Here is a 13,641-nt window from a genome sequence, read left to right as displayed (position 1 = left end):
TATTGTGCCAGCAAATATTTTTGATCGAGCCCATTACGAACAAGCTTTTACATTGTCACAGTCCGACATTTGTCCCATTTTTGGACTACGCTCACTTAAAACCATTCAAAAAGGTTTGCCAAAAAGGTCTGTCAACCTTTCGCTCTTAAATTATTTATTTTTAACTAATCTTTGAGGTCGAACTACCTTAAACTCGAGAACAAATTAATGGTGTAGTTTTGTGTTTAAAAGCAAATATGATTAAATAATTTTCATATTTAAGGTAAATCTAGATAGTCCTAGTTTTTTTAAAATGCAGGATAGTTGTTGAAATTTCTAGGCAGCTTAAAAAGTGAAAATGCTTCAATGCATTAGTGTCATTATTATGAAGTAATTAATTAAATTAAATTAGTTAAAACAATAAATGTGGCAGCTTAACAATTTTGTTATAGTATAAAAATGTTATTAATGTAAAGTTGTAATAATAATAATGATATTTTAAAGTGCTTAATTTAAGGAAATAGTATCCAAAGCTTCTGTTGTCTAAGGCAACTAACATTTGCTTGGGAATAAATAGCCAGAACAGCCTAAAAGTAGGCAGTATTTATCCCAAACTAAACCAGATAATTTGGCTGAGATTCTAGAGTGTCCAGCGAGACATTCCGAAACTCGTGTCACTGGGTAAACAAACAAGCTAATCAGCTTGCGATAAGCTGGATCGTCGGGCCAGCGAAAAATCAGAAAACATAGCCCCACAGCTCAGTGCGATTGGGACTTTTGGCGGCGAGATGCGATCGCCACTGCTGCTGCTCCTCGTTTTTGCGCTGCTGCTAGGCCCCTCGTACGGTGGCTCCGGAAAGGTGATCTACTTCAACCAGCTGAACAGCTCACAGTCCGCGGAGGTGGCCAAAAACACCACCGGCAGTGTGGGCAAGGGCATGCTCTTCGACACGCGGGGAAATCGCTGCCGACATGGCTTCATTCGCGATCATCACGGCCGCTGCAGAAGAGTGAGTGCTCTCTAAGACACTAAAAGACGTAATATATACTTTACTAATTTTAATTTGTTTACCCCCTTAGATTGTCTAAAAATGGCATACACCACTTGGCCAAGTTAATTTTAAATGTGTGTTTATTTTATTTTTATTTATGTGCGTCCAAGGAGATTAAAGTGACAACCTAAACAAACTGTCTACAGATCTTGTAAATAATATAATATACATAGCCAAATGTTAAGCAAAAATTATGTGGCTCTGCTTGGTTACTAGATTTCAGACTTTGGCCTGTACGTTAATTTTTGTATAGAATTTTTTTCTTAAACACTTTTATTATAACACTTTATTTAACACTTTTTAATCGCCAAATCTTACACTAGTTTAGTTTTATAAGCTTTCTATAAAGTTTTACTAAATGAATAAACATTTTAAAATATTTTTATGTGTAAATCAAAATGTTATTTTTTCTTAAAATGCAGTATCAGCTAAGTATAGTAAAAATCAAATATTTATATTTTTAATAACCTTTTCATCCAAGATAACAATTTCTACGCATTCATAATTTCCTATTTCCAAACATGCTGTAAAATTAAATGCAAAATAGTTAGCCACTTGCCATCGGCCCATTTCATGAATATATTCACATCTTTAAGTAAATTTTAATTAATTTGTTGAACGGTTTCGAACAGAAATTTTTGATTTACGTAAAGCAATTACTGTACTGTACTGTACTGTTATTAGTTCCATTCTATTTTCTCAGAAAATTGATAAGAATAAGATCCAGAAAACCCCAGATACATTTGGTGCACATTAACCCTTGCGCCTCGTCATGAAATCGAAACTACGTCACATCACGTGTCGCCGTTCACGAAGAGTATGATGAAATACTGGGCTTTTGGTTTCAGTTTCTGCAGATACCGCAGATACAATATACATTTCATGAGCGACAAGATACAAGATACTAGATACGGAATACAAGAGCCGCCAAAAGAGATAACAATGTGTCGAGGAAAGCTTCTGACTCAGCGCGATATATTTATAATGTCTTCCAAGACCCTTATTCTGTCACATTTTCGGGAATTTTCAGCGCTTGTGTGCGATAAGCAGGGTAAGTGTTCAAGATCTGTGACGTTGTACGCTCCGTAATTGCCATTAAACATTAAACACTCAATGGGCAGTCGCGTGATCAAAGCCAAAGCCCACTCCCCACATATTCCAAAAAGCGCCGATGATTGGCCAAAATTGGCCAGCAAATTTTACACGGAATTTCGAATGGCTCATTGAAAAATATGGTGCCTGCCCTGGATCCATTTGTCAAAGTTCATAACGCTCTATCTGCTATCTGATTATCACTAACTCACAACTCACCCAAAAATACAAAAACTATGGGGAGCACAGGCCAATTAACCCACGTCTTACTCAGCTCTAAAAATATATAGTAGGGTTATCTATTTCAGTTCGGTTTCTTACGTTTTTCGGAGAGTTTGTGATAGGTTTTGCTCTGTGTTAATCTAACTAGTTGAAGCAGGGGCTTTTTATTTAGTTAGATTAGATACTTTAATTGTTTTAATCACTCATCAATATTATAATTCGTACAGTATTCTGTTTTAAAACATTTTATTATAACCATTATAAAAATTCTTGGAGTTTATTGATAAATATTTAGTTTTATAGTTTTAAAGTTTTATATCCTTAAATTATTCTGAAAACTTATTAATAATTCATTTACACATGAAAGTATAAGTTTTTTAAGCTTGCTTCTAAGCAACTTTTGAAATTAGTTGTTTTTTGTTTTCATGAAGCTCATACATTTATCATAGGTATATTATTTTTCAAAAATATTCAAAAATAAATCTGTTAATTTTTTAATTTATAAAGTTTTTCAATATTAAAAATATTAATAATAATAATACATGATTATTTCTCTTAAATTTCTTAAAAATGATTTACTGCAGTATTTTGAAAAGTGAATTTTATAGAATTATAAACAGTTTCAATTTTTCTTGACAAACTAAAACAATATCAAAGTTATTTAAACCTAACCATGTTCATTGTTAACTAAATATAAAGATAAATTAAAATAAAAGTTTTCCTTTGCCTTAGAGGTTTGTTTTTGACCTCTTGATATTGCATCACTACTATAAGTTTGTTTTATTTTTGGTCTACGCAAATATATATTTATATATATATTACATATATTACATTAAATGCAACAAATAAATTATTTGTATCCTGTTGTTTGCGTTATTAGTTTTATTATGAACTTATTTTCCTACGCTTCTTGTGAGTTTAATGTTTTTAAATTTCTAGATAGGGTAGTTTGAGGTAAAATCATATGAACTTCTGAGAAAATCGTCGAAAAATCCCCTGTTCTATCTGCAGCAAAGAACCCTTCCTCCAATTTCCCTATGAATTGGGTGGCCACGTCCTATGCAAATGCAATGGGGCTCAACGATGATGATATTATCGGGTCCGGGTTTTGTATTTTGGGTTCTGGGTGATGAGTGGCTCTGTAGTAGACACCGATACAAATACTGACAACGATACAAAACCCATTCGGTCGGCAACCGAGCGACTTTCCATTGGCATCGGGCGGGAATCGAAATCAGTGTGCTGGCTGGGCCACTCAATTACTACACACAGATTGCAAACGGCAGGGCAAGATAAGATTCAGAAACAGGGTGATGAGTCGCCTTTGGGGGGGAATCCATGGCTCTTTTTGGGGCCCAAGAAAGGCGAGAGCACCCTGTGGCCGGGCTATTTATCAACGCGATGGAGAGTAGTTAAGAAGTGCTACCCCAAACTCGTATAAAATCAGTTAACTGCCGGCACTGGAGCAAGCCACTTGCTTAGCTCAACTTACTTTTTTTTGTCAAATCGCGCCCTTATAATATATAATATATAGAAAAGAGAGTGTGAAGATGTCGATGCACCAGCTGCTGCTTTATTCGTTGTGTTTTTGGGCCGTGATCGTGTTCTGTGCACCCACGCCCAGTGAATCCCGTCGCGTGATCTTCCTGAAACCGAATGGCATCCATCGCGGCCAGATTCTGGCCACACATGGCATGGAGAAGGCATGCCCCCAGTGCCACATGATCGATCATCGCGGCAATTGCCGGCGCATCATTGCCTACAATGCAGGTACTATACCACGTTACCATCACGTATACGCATTACGTATACACCGAGTGGGTCACCTCCACGGCAGTGCTATAACATAACAATTCATATCTGTCTCTTGCAGATGGCGTGCGCTGCTGAATCGAAAGTGATCCATGCTGATCCGAAGTGAAGAATCAACCATCATCATCGAACGAATCTCGGCACTCTCTCAACAAAAAACCCTATTTATTTATGCTATTTATCTGCCTCGCACGCTATACATTCTAATACTAATAATAATAATAATAAACACCAAGCCACCCACTGTTGAATTCGAGTGTACATTTTAATTAGTTTTAAGCTGCATTCCATTGAAGGTCGCGCTGCAATGCGGAATTTTGGTAGTGCAATAATAAAAAAAACATATGAAATCCAAATATTTTGTACTCAATTAATTTATATTTCATGCATTGCGGTTTTAAGTGATTTTATATAAATATATAAATTTATTGTATTTGACATTTTAGCAGTTGATTTAAATACCTTAAATTTAAATAGAAAGCGTTTTTAACTTAAATAAAATGCAATCAAATAATTTCCACATAAATTCAAATATTTTTTTATTAAAATATGATATTTAACCTTCTATTTAATATTATAATTTAATATTTAATTGTAAATATAAAATTTTGAAGTCAATATTAATTTACTTATTTTTACTATTCCATTTACTATTTTTTTCGGTGTTTCTTATCATTTAAATATGTTCTCCGCTGGGGATTTCTATAATAGCGTTTATGATATCAGCTCCTCGAGTGGAATCGGAAATATTTCATTTAACAATTATAATGCCGACTGGACGCAAACGCAATTATCGGGCATTAATCGGTATCACCTGCAACAGGTGGTGGCCTATGACTCTTTTCGCTTTAATTAATATCGCTGTTACCGTATTCTAAGCTTGATTATATCAGGTAGTGAATTTTAATTGTTGTTTTAGATAGGTAGATGTCGTTCATTTGGTTATATTTCTAGCTAATTGGTTTTAAGCCAATGATCCCAGAAAGAAGTCAGACTGTTTTAATTTATACATATATTTAAATAACTTATTAATATAGATAAAAAATAAAAAAATAAATAAAAACTAAATAATTTTTTCTTTTTAATAAAATAAAGCTAAAATAAACAAGTTTATTTCAAACTAAATATTATTATATATTATATACTAAACTATTAATAAATTTACATCAAATGGAGTTACAAAATACTAATTTTTTAACTAACTTAGCAATAAAGTTACACAATATTGAGCCAATAAATAATAAAAGTAAAACCCTTTTAAATATTTAGCAATCTTATTATTATAATTGCCCTCATTTTGTTTTCGCTGTTGATCAACAGCAAAAATAAGTTAGCAATTTTAAGTAGCCTTCATTTTATAAAAACAATATTAAAATGTTTACATCATAAGTTTGAGGATGTTACCATATTTTAGTTAACCTATTCACTTTCAAATCAATTAACATTTTTTCTTAAAATGCAAGTCATGGAATACATGTTTTTTGCTAAACTTTGATAACCAAATTCAGCCCCATCAATTCTCCTAATCCCTCTTTCATTCACTGCGAGTAAGCGAATTTTTTTATGCGTCAGAGCAATAATGGGTGTATCCATATATCGATCACTCGAATGTGCCAAACTGCTCGCAAAGATTGGGAAATATTTATGTATTACATGTCGGCCAATACATATTGGCAAACTTTGTACCTGCCCTGACGTAGCAATTGGCGGAGGGGCTGGAATGAAATTGGCATCTAATCAGATGATTCGGATTCGATTCAGATTCATCAAATCGCTTATCGACATGTCAGCGACGTTGGACTCAATTACTGAATGAAGTTCCGATTTCACAAGCGCTCAAGATGTGCTGGATTAGTGGTGTAAACCTAAAAAATGCATTTATGTCCAAATTTCAGACTTTTTTGTAAGGGGGTACATCATCATTTTTTGCAGAAATTTGACAATCTGAAAACATTTTAACTGTGAATGCCATTCGATTGGAAATTTTATTTCGAATTCAACGGTGTATGACATTCCAACATTTGACCATTGTATCCCAGGGTTTTGACACAAAAACCAAGTTTTTAATGTGTTTTTTGGGATTTTTGGCGATTTTTCAAACAAAATTATTTCTGAAGAGTCTTTTTGTTGTAACTTTTCCAAAATAAGACCCTAAGTCAAAAGAGTTGCTATTTTGAACAACTGGCAACCTATGCCATCCATATGCTGTTCGATTGAAAACAATAAATTTAGTTTTGACAAAAAAACCGAATTTTGAAAAACGTTTTTTGAAGAATTTGTTTATATCCAAATTTCTGACTTTTTTGTAAGGGGGTACATCATCATTAACTGTGAATGTCATTCGATTTTATTACGAATTTTATTACGAATTCAACGGTGTATGACATTCCATCCTTTGACCATTACTTCCCTGAGTTTTGATATAAAAACCGATTTAAAGATATATTTTTCTGGGTTTTTGGAGATATGTAAATCATAAAAATTTCCAAATTTTTTTTTTTGTTGTAACTTGGCCAAAATAAAAGGCATAGCCATAAACGTAGTGTTTTGTAAAGCTGGCAACCTATACTGTCCATCTTCGAAGATTGAGAGACAAATATTTTGTTTTAATTCAAAAATCGAATTTTAAAACGCATTTTTTCAAAAACTGAGTTTATGGCCAATTTTCGCATTTTTTGACTGTGAGTGCTATTCGATTTTATATATTTTGCGAATTATTTGACTCTGAATTCCCTGCTTTCGACAAGTCGAGTTTCTTAATTCTACACCATTCTCGAGTGGGTAACAGTGCATATTTTCGGGCTGACTTGGGCAGGGACTATATAGAAGATATATGACAGCTGGCGACCGGATGGGGCGTCATGAGATAAGTGGGCTGGTCAGTGATCCACCCGGTGACGAGGTGCCCTCTTCTGCTGACTTCTGGCTAAACGGGGCTGTCGCATCGACGCACGACAGTGGAATTCTACTACACTCGTAAATTCCAGCGCGCTTTCGTCATTACGAGGATCGAAAATAGCAGCCAATGGAATCGGAGTACTTTAATGTGGGGGCGATCCAGGGACGACCCACAGACAATGGGCACATTGTACACTGGTACAAAACCGTCGAGAAATATTTAACAAATTTAGCATTTTTTGTGAAAATTATAATTATAATTTACTTTTATAGTTAAATTTTGTTTATAGTCTTAACTAAAACACATATTTTTTATTGTTTATTTCTAATGCAGTTAACCCGCAGATACATTTTTTCATAGGAACTTCCAGAAATTACGCCATTAAAGCCGAGCTCTTAAATTTTTTTTATTTTTTAATTTCACAAAATCGTTAATGAACATGTATCTTTAAAAAAAAAAAGTTTAAATTGAATTTTTCATGTTTTGTATTATAAAAATAACTTAACTTGATTAAAATGCATTTAATTCATATAGGAACCATTTCAAATCTTATATTTATATATATTTTTTTATAATTTAATATTTAATTTAAATATTACATATACAATTTTGGTTTTAATAGTTCGATATATATTTTGACTATTCAATTAAGTTTTTCATTTTATATATTATTAAAAAATTATTAAAAATAACTTAACTTGAATAAAATGCATTTAATTAAAATAGGAACTATTACAAATCTTATATTTATATATATTGTTTTATAATTAAATATTTAATTTAAATATTGTGTATAAAATTAGCATTTTAATAGTTAGTTTTGACTATTCAATTTTTATGTCAGTGCATACATTTTTGTGCAGTACATGGGTAATATCTTATCGCGTGCCAGCGGAATGCCTTTGGGGGCTTATCTTATCGATTTGCGGGCCGGCGGTCGCCGTCTTTGGCTATCGACGTTGAATATCGGCGGGCACAACACCGGAGAGCGGGCGCAGTCATAAAAGCGACTCGCAGCGGATCGAACTTACGCAAAATACAACCAGAACGGAATAGATCCAGTTACAAAAATCAGCGATAAATACCAAGTAAAAATGCAACTCCATCGCCTGCTGATCCTGACCTTTGTCGTGCTCACAATGATCTTGGCCCGCAGTTCGTCGACGACGGAAGCGCGGCGCCTGGTCTTCTACAGTCCACACAGCCGGACACTCACCGGACAGCTCCTCGTGTCCCGGAAACTGACACGGCCTTGTCCGGCGGGAAAAATGAGGGACCATCGGGATCGGTGTCGCCGGGCCGTGATCTTCGGACGCAGCAACTAAAAGTCCGCAATTTGCCGGAACAATCTCCCCGCCTATATTTACTCTTTTTTTTTATTTGTTTTTTCCAAACTAGTCCGTAAGCTAACTTATTTTAGTCGTAGTTGCGTCACAATGTGACCGTCGAAGTATTTATTACATTATTTATTTTGTAGCTGGTAATAATGATAAGTAATATACTGTTGTCGCTAAAGATAAAAAAAGAATTACCCCAATGTTTGCTTAAACCTATTATTACCACCAATGTTTGCTTTGGCCTGAAATAGATATTTATACAAAAAGTAGAATGACATGGTATTTGCAATAAATTGGAATATTTTGTGAGCCAGAGAAACGTAAGTATTCTAGACCTGCCCAAAAATGTAAGACAATCAGATAAATTGTTGATTATGAATTAACAAAACTAAATAATTGTCAAACATGGCTCAAATATGCAATCAAATCCATGCAAGAACATAAAAAATCAATATGAGCGTCAAGTTGCATAAATTAACAAATAAAAAAATATGCAATTAAATCAATTGGAATGCTAAAAAATACTGTTTTTGTTTTGCTTAATCAATGTTAATAAACTGTATGCTAACAAGAACAAATTCGTTTCGTCTAACTAAGTGTGTCAAAGTGCTTCTCTAAATTACCAAAGAATTATTATAACTAAGTAAAAATTATGCAATCAAATTAATTGAAACAACAAGTAAATCAATATTAGCATTAAGCTAAAAAATTAAGAAGTTATTCAACTGTAGGATAACAAAATCAAATTATTATTAACCTAATTAGTGTCTAACTAAACTCTCAAAGTTAAAAGTATTTAAGAGAACATACCAAAGATGACAAGTCATATAAAAAAGAAGTTCCATAGATGACTGGTTTATCATTTCTAAAACAGGGCGTTATTCCAATGATTCACTATGAATTGTAGACCACACATTCATTTAGCTATTTACTTAGTAATGGTATGAAATATTTAAAGATCAGTAGCAAAAGAAAGAAATACCATTTTTTTAAAGGAATATTTTTATATTTTTAGACCCAACCAAACGTTGCATTTGCTTCTGTTTGATTTGTACTAGTTAGATAAGCTGCATTGTACTAAGAATCTAACAAATCTACAAAATCTAGAGAAACAGAATGCGGTTTTTCTCAGAGAAATGAACCTGCATAGCTCACCATCATTTTAAGCCTTTTGGTGTCATGAGTAAACAGTTTAATCTGAAACAGAAATCGAGATTGTGTGGACATGCTTAGCAAATTGCACGCCGGAAATCAGTGACGTCAGTGATGTGACGACCCACAAGCCAGACAAATAAAAAGAGAGGGAAAACCGCAACGGGGAAATACCTTAGGTAGCTGCCTAACCATTTCATACGCACTGTTGCCAATAGGCGTAGTTTGTACTATATAGAACGTCATTGTCTGCAAATTTGTAAGGGAGTCGCAAGGGCATCAATCAAATGTAATAGAATTTTTCTGTACTTCTGCATGATAAAAAGAATCAAATTAGCTATTTTACAATATTACAAAAACCCCATAATGTTTAAGTAACATAAATGAATTAATAAATTTATTAAAGTTGATTTAGCATTTGAGTGCATTTTTGCTATACCATTATTTTGCAGTATATATTTGTTTTTCTTTTTATAAAAGAGAAACAGTTATTTATACTCGATATAATTGTAAAATATTTCAAGATTTATAAGAGAGAATTTATCCCATGCCATTAAAACATTATAAAATAAATAATTTTAGATTTCATTTAAATTCTGAATTAATTTTGTTTTGATTTAGAGGAGCATGTTTTGCTACACTAACTTTGCTGCGCAAAAATAAAGCAAATTTTAATATATTTGCATATATATATATATTCTCTGGGTGAATTAATGTATTTCAATATTGAAAATTTATTGTTTAGATTTCATCTCATATTGGTGTTTATCAAATGGTAATATCATTTAGGGTTCTTTCTCCACAATGCGATTTAAATACAAAAAATTATAATAAATATGAAAAAAATTCGTTTTAATGTCCTCGAATGTCACAATATGGGTGTGTAATCGCTTGCTCAAACGCGGTTGGCCCTGATGGTGTCCTCGATCCAGTCCATGTAGCTGCTGACCCGAGTGTAGACCCCCGAAAAGAGGGCCGTGCCACAGTGATCCCGACCAAAGGAGACCACTCCGGCCAGGTAGACATATCGATTGCCCCTCGGGGTGTTGGCCTCCACGGTGAGTGGTCCACCGGAATCGCCGCTGCACGAATCCACGCCGATTTCACCGCCAGCACACATCTGGTTGTCCGTCAGCTCGATCTTGGACTCCTTGAGGAAGGCCTCCTGGCACTGATCCTGCGGCTGAACATGCAGCATGGCCTTCCTCTTGATCTTGCTGCTGCCACTCGACTCCGTTCTGCCCCAGCCCGAAACATCGGCAGCTGAGCCTACTAGTCGATTGGCCAACTTGCCTCTTTGTGGCGGCAGGCAAACGGGTTCTAAGTATTGCATTTGCAGCCAGTTCACAGGACGCGACAATCGCAGCAAAGCTATGTCATTCACATAGGTCTTATCTGAGTACTGCGCGTGTGGCAGAATGCGATCTATGGTCACGCGAATGTGCGGTGGAGCACATTCCCTCACGCCACTCAGGTTATTCTCGCAGTCCGGATCCGTGTCCTGGTTCCATTCGCCCAACACTGCCGCCGTGAGATTCCTGCCCGGCGTTTGTATACAATGGGCCGCCGTGAGGAGCCATCGCTGCGCTATGAAGGAGGCCCCGCAGGCAAAGTCCTTGCCACCGCCCAGCAGTTCATACTCTAGCAGCGTGGTCCAGGGAAACTCAAAGAGGCCCGTGTTCACGCCACCCACCACGCGGAACGAGAAGGCCGATCCGCAGTACGGATGCTGGGGCAGTTGATCCACGCCCGTGGGTGGGCGTGGCGTGGTCCGGGCCACCAGTCTCAACGGCGTACTGGTGCTGGGCACAATATGGGTGCTGGAGCTGGTGTTCACCCCACCGGCGGTGGTGTCATTCGCGATCCGAGGACCCAGTGGCGGTATGATGTTCGTCTCGCGGGGACAGCAAACCTGGTGGCGAAATTAGGGGAAGTGGGTTGATAAGTTGCTGAAGCTAAATAAAATTAAAATATGTAAGCTAAATCAAAAAGAAAACTGAACAAAAGTATTTAAATATTTGAAACAGAAGAAAATTCATTTAAGACATAAATGTGTTGAATTTAATAAAGTACAACTTATTGATATAAACAACTAAAGGTTAAATATAGAAGTTAAAAGAAAATATTTAAAGAACCAAATCAAAAAAGAAGTCAATAAAAATATTAAACGAACTGAAACAGAAGAAAATTCGTAAGCTAGCTAGAATTTTATGAAAAGAAATCTTTCTCCCATTTCTAACATTGTCTACTTATTGATAAGTGCTTGAAAATAACGTGTAAGTTACTTGAACGTGTAGACAAAGGGTGGCAAAATAATAATTACTAGAAGAGAAGTATGTGTGTTCCATAAACGTGAGGCTAATAAATTATAATTAATCAGTAAGTTGGCAATGTAGTAATTAGCATATGGCAGATGAAGAAGATCCCCACGGAGCGTGAAAACTGGTTGATGGTGGGGAACGTGTTTGCTGGGAAATACTATATATCTGGTACTTTATAGTATATGTTATATACTTACCAGATCTGGTCGCTGGCGGGAGAAACACTGTTGTTTGCTGGCAAAATCCGTGAGTTTATCCACGGCGTAGAAGTCGCAGTCCTTTTTCTCGATACAGGTGCCTCTGCCGAATTCCGCCGAGTTGCAGTTGCCGAAATGCATGATGGCTTCTGGAAAATTAGGGGTTTCTATTTAAGGGAGAACTCTACAGTTTTGATTTGATCTTAAGCCAACTCACTGCCAAATTGCTGGGCCTCAGAGCACAAAAAGGCCAGCAAAAGGGTTGTAAACAAGAGCTGCAATTTTGCCATTTTCCCAGATCAAATGCTATTCAACGCTCTGATTGATTCTCGAGTCGCTGGCGAAGTGTCTCGAGTCCCCGGTGGCTGGCAATCAACTGATCTCTGGCAAACGGCAAACGACGGCCTCGCATCGCGACCCTCGGATTTATGAAAAGAATCTCGGAGACTCGGGGAGCTTGGCTTTTCCAGCTGCATTGATTACACGATCATTCGATCGCTCGATCGCTCGATCGATCGATTCTCAATGATTGCCGTGAAGCGGGAAAACCCGTTGCCTTCCAGTCGCTCTTCCAGTCGCCGCTCAATAAAAATAAAACACTCGCAATTATTCGCCTGCCGTTAAATCCAAAAAAACACACACACAACACAACACATCTCTCCACTTGTTTGCGATTGGAATCGCAAGCAGTTATCAGGCCGCAAAGCTGGGAAACAGAGAGTGATTCGATTCTCTGGGGGAATATTTTAAAAATAAATGCAATTCCATCGATTGATAAGAAGGTTGCATAGAGGGGCTCAATAAAGTATATTTCAAGAACTAAGTCCAAACGAAAACTGAACAAAAGTATTAAACGCACTGAATCAGCAGAAAATTTGGTTAGCTTATACGGTATATAAGTTATATCTAATTATATAGGACATAAATATGTTGACTGAATTACATTACGTTTTATTGATCTAGGTAATATACAAAAAGGGTTAAGTAGAAGATCAAAAAAAAAAAAACTCAACTATATAAGACATACATATGTTGAATTTAATAAACTAGTGTTTATTGACTTAAAATAAAAAAAGGTCTAAATATAGAAGCTCAAAAAAAATATTTCAAGAACTAAATCAAAAAAGAAGTCAACATAAATATTAAACGAACTAAAACAAAATAAAATTCGATTTACTTACACTTAATTATATGTAACTTAATTTCATATAAATAAAAATATATAAAGAACAAAGTCAAACAAAAATTCAACAAAAAGTTTAAAAGTAATAGAACAAAAGAAAAATCGGCTTGCTTCTACAAATGTAAAATACCTATTATGAATAATTAATAAAATTAAAAATACAAATTAAAAAAAAATCCGTGCAATAATAATACTAATACTAATACTAATATTAAACATAAATATCTTAATTGTATAAAAGTACAATTTATTGAAATTAAATTTTCTTTAAACGTATTTCTATTTTGTTTATTACTAGTTTTCTTATAGACCCAAAATAAATAAAAAACGTTATTAAGTTTCAAATGATATTTAGTTTAAACATAATATAAACCTATTATTAAAAAAGCCTTTAT

At 35.0% G+C, this 13,641-nt stretch overlaps 3 protein-coding genes across 4 annotated transcripts; 2 read left to right on the top strand and 1 right to left on the bottom strand.

Annotated features, from left to right (window-relative positions):
• The first annotated feature begins 678 nt into the window (after positions 1-678).
• On the top strand, positions 679-1,410 carry LOC108137252. Its single transcript, XM_017258835.2, has 2 exons — positions 679-989; positions 1,060-1,410. The coding sequence occupies exons 1-2, from the start codon at positions 768-770 to the stop codon at positions 1,066-1,068; spliced, it is 231 nt and encodes a 76-aa protein (XP_017114324.1). The 5' UTR covers positions 679-767; the 3' UTR covers positions 1,069-1,410.
• Positions 1,411-3,744: 2,334 nt separating this feature from the next.
• LOC108137239 lies at positions 3,745-8,893 on the top strand. 2 transcript variants are annotated; one of them, XM_017258818.2, is made up of 2 exons: positions 3,745-4,115; positions 4,219-4,408. In XM_017258818.2, exons 1-2 carry the CDS (start codon positions 3,896-3,898, stop codon positions 4,233-4,235), a joined length of 237 nt encoding a protein of 78 aa, XP_017114307.1. In that variant the 5' UTR covers positions 3,745-3,895; the 3' UTR covers positions 4,236-4,408. The 2 variants fall into 2 exon arrangements, with proteins under 2 accessions (XP_017114307.1, XP_017114308.1); XM_017258819.2 differs by lacking the exon at positions 4,219-4,408 and adding an exon at positions 8,146-8,893 and having other exon boundaries at positions 3,749-4,115.
• Positions 8,894-10,255: 1,362 nt separating this feature from the next.
• LOC108137338 (serine protease easter) lies at positions 10,256-12,458 on the bottom strand. Its single transcript, XM_017258974.2, has 3 exons — positions 12,281-12,458; positions 12,064-12,212; positions 10,256-11,457 (listed from the first exon to the last, which is right to left on the bottom strand). The coding sequence occupies exons 1-3, from the start codon at positions 12,351-12,353 to the stop codon at positions 10,441-10,443; spliced, it is 1,239 nt and encodes a 412-aa protein (XP_017114463.1). The 5' UTR covers positions 12,354-12,458; the 3' UTR covers positions 10,256-10,440.
• Between the last annotated feature and the right edge of the window lie 1,183 nt (positions 12,459-13,641).

The sequence above is a fragment of the Drosophila elegans genome, unplaced genomic scaffold (assembly GCF_018152505.1).
Source record: "Drosophila elegans isolate 14027-0461.03 unplaced genomic scaffold, ASM1815250v1 contig_149, whole genome shotgun sequence".
In the NCBI taxonomy this organism is placed as follows: domain Eukaryota; kingdom Metazoa; phylum Arthropoda; class Insecta; order Diptera; family Drosophilidae; genus Drosophila; species Drosophila elegans.
The sequence above is the reverse complement of the archived record's forward strand: the minus strand, read 5'-3'. Positions and strand labels throughout refer to the sequence as shown.

Excerpts from the sequence above, each read along its gene's own strand:
- LOC108137252 (XM_017258835.2), top strand. The coding sequence starts at position 768 with ATGCGATCGCCACTGCTGCTGCTCCTCGTTTTTGCGCTGCTGCTAGGC.
- LOC108137338 (XM_017258974.2), bottom strand. The coding sequence starts at position 12,353 with ATGGCAAAATTGCAGCTCTTGTTTACAACCCTTTTGCTGGCCTTTTTG. Across the intron at positions 12,213-12,280 it reads TGAGGCCCAGCAATTTGGCA|AAGCCATCATGCATTTCGGC; the intron begins GTGAGTTGGCTT and ends CTAATTTTCCAG. Across the intron at positions 11,458-12,063 it reads CCCGCCAGCGACCAGATCTG|GTTTGCTGTCCCCGCGAGAC; the intron begins GTAAGTATATAA and ends TTTCGCCACCAG.
- LOC108137239 (XM_017258819.2), top strand. The coding sequence starts at position 3,896 with ATGTCGATGCACCAGCTGCTGCTTTATTCGTTGTGTTTTTGGGCCGTG. Across the intron at positions 4,116-8,145 it reads CATCATTGCCTACAATGCAG|TAAAAATGCAACTCCATCGC; the intron begins GTACTATACCAC and ends ATAAATACCAAG.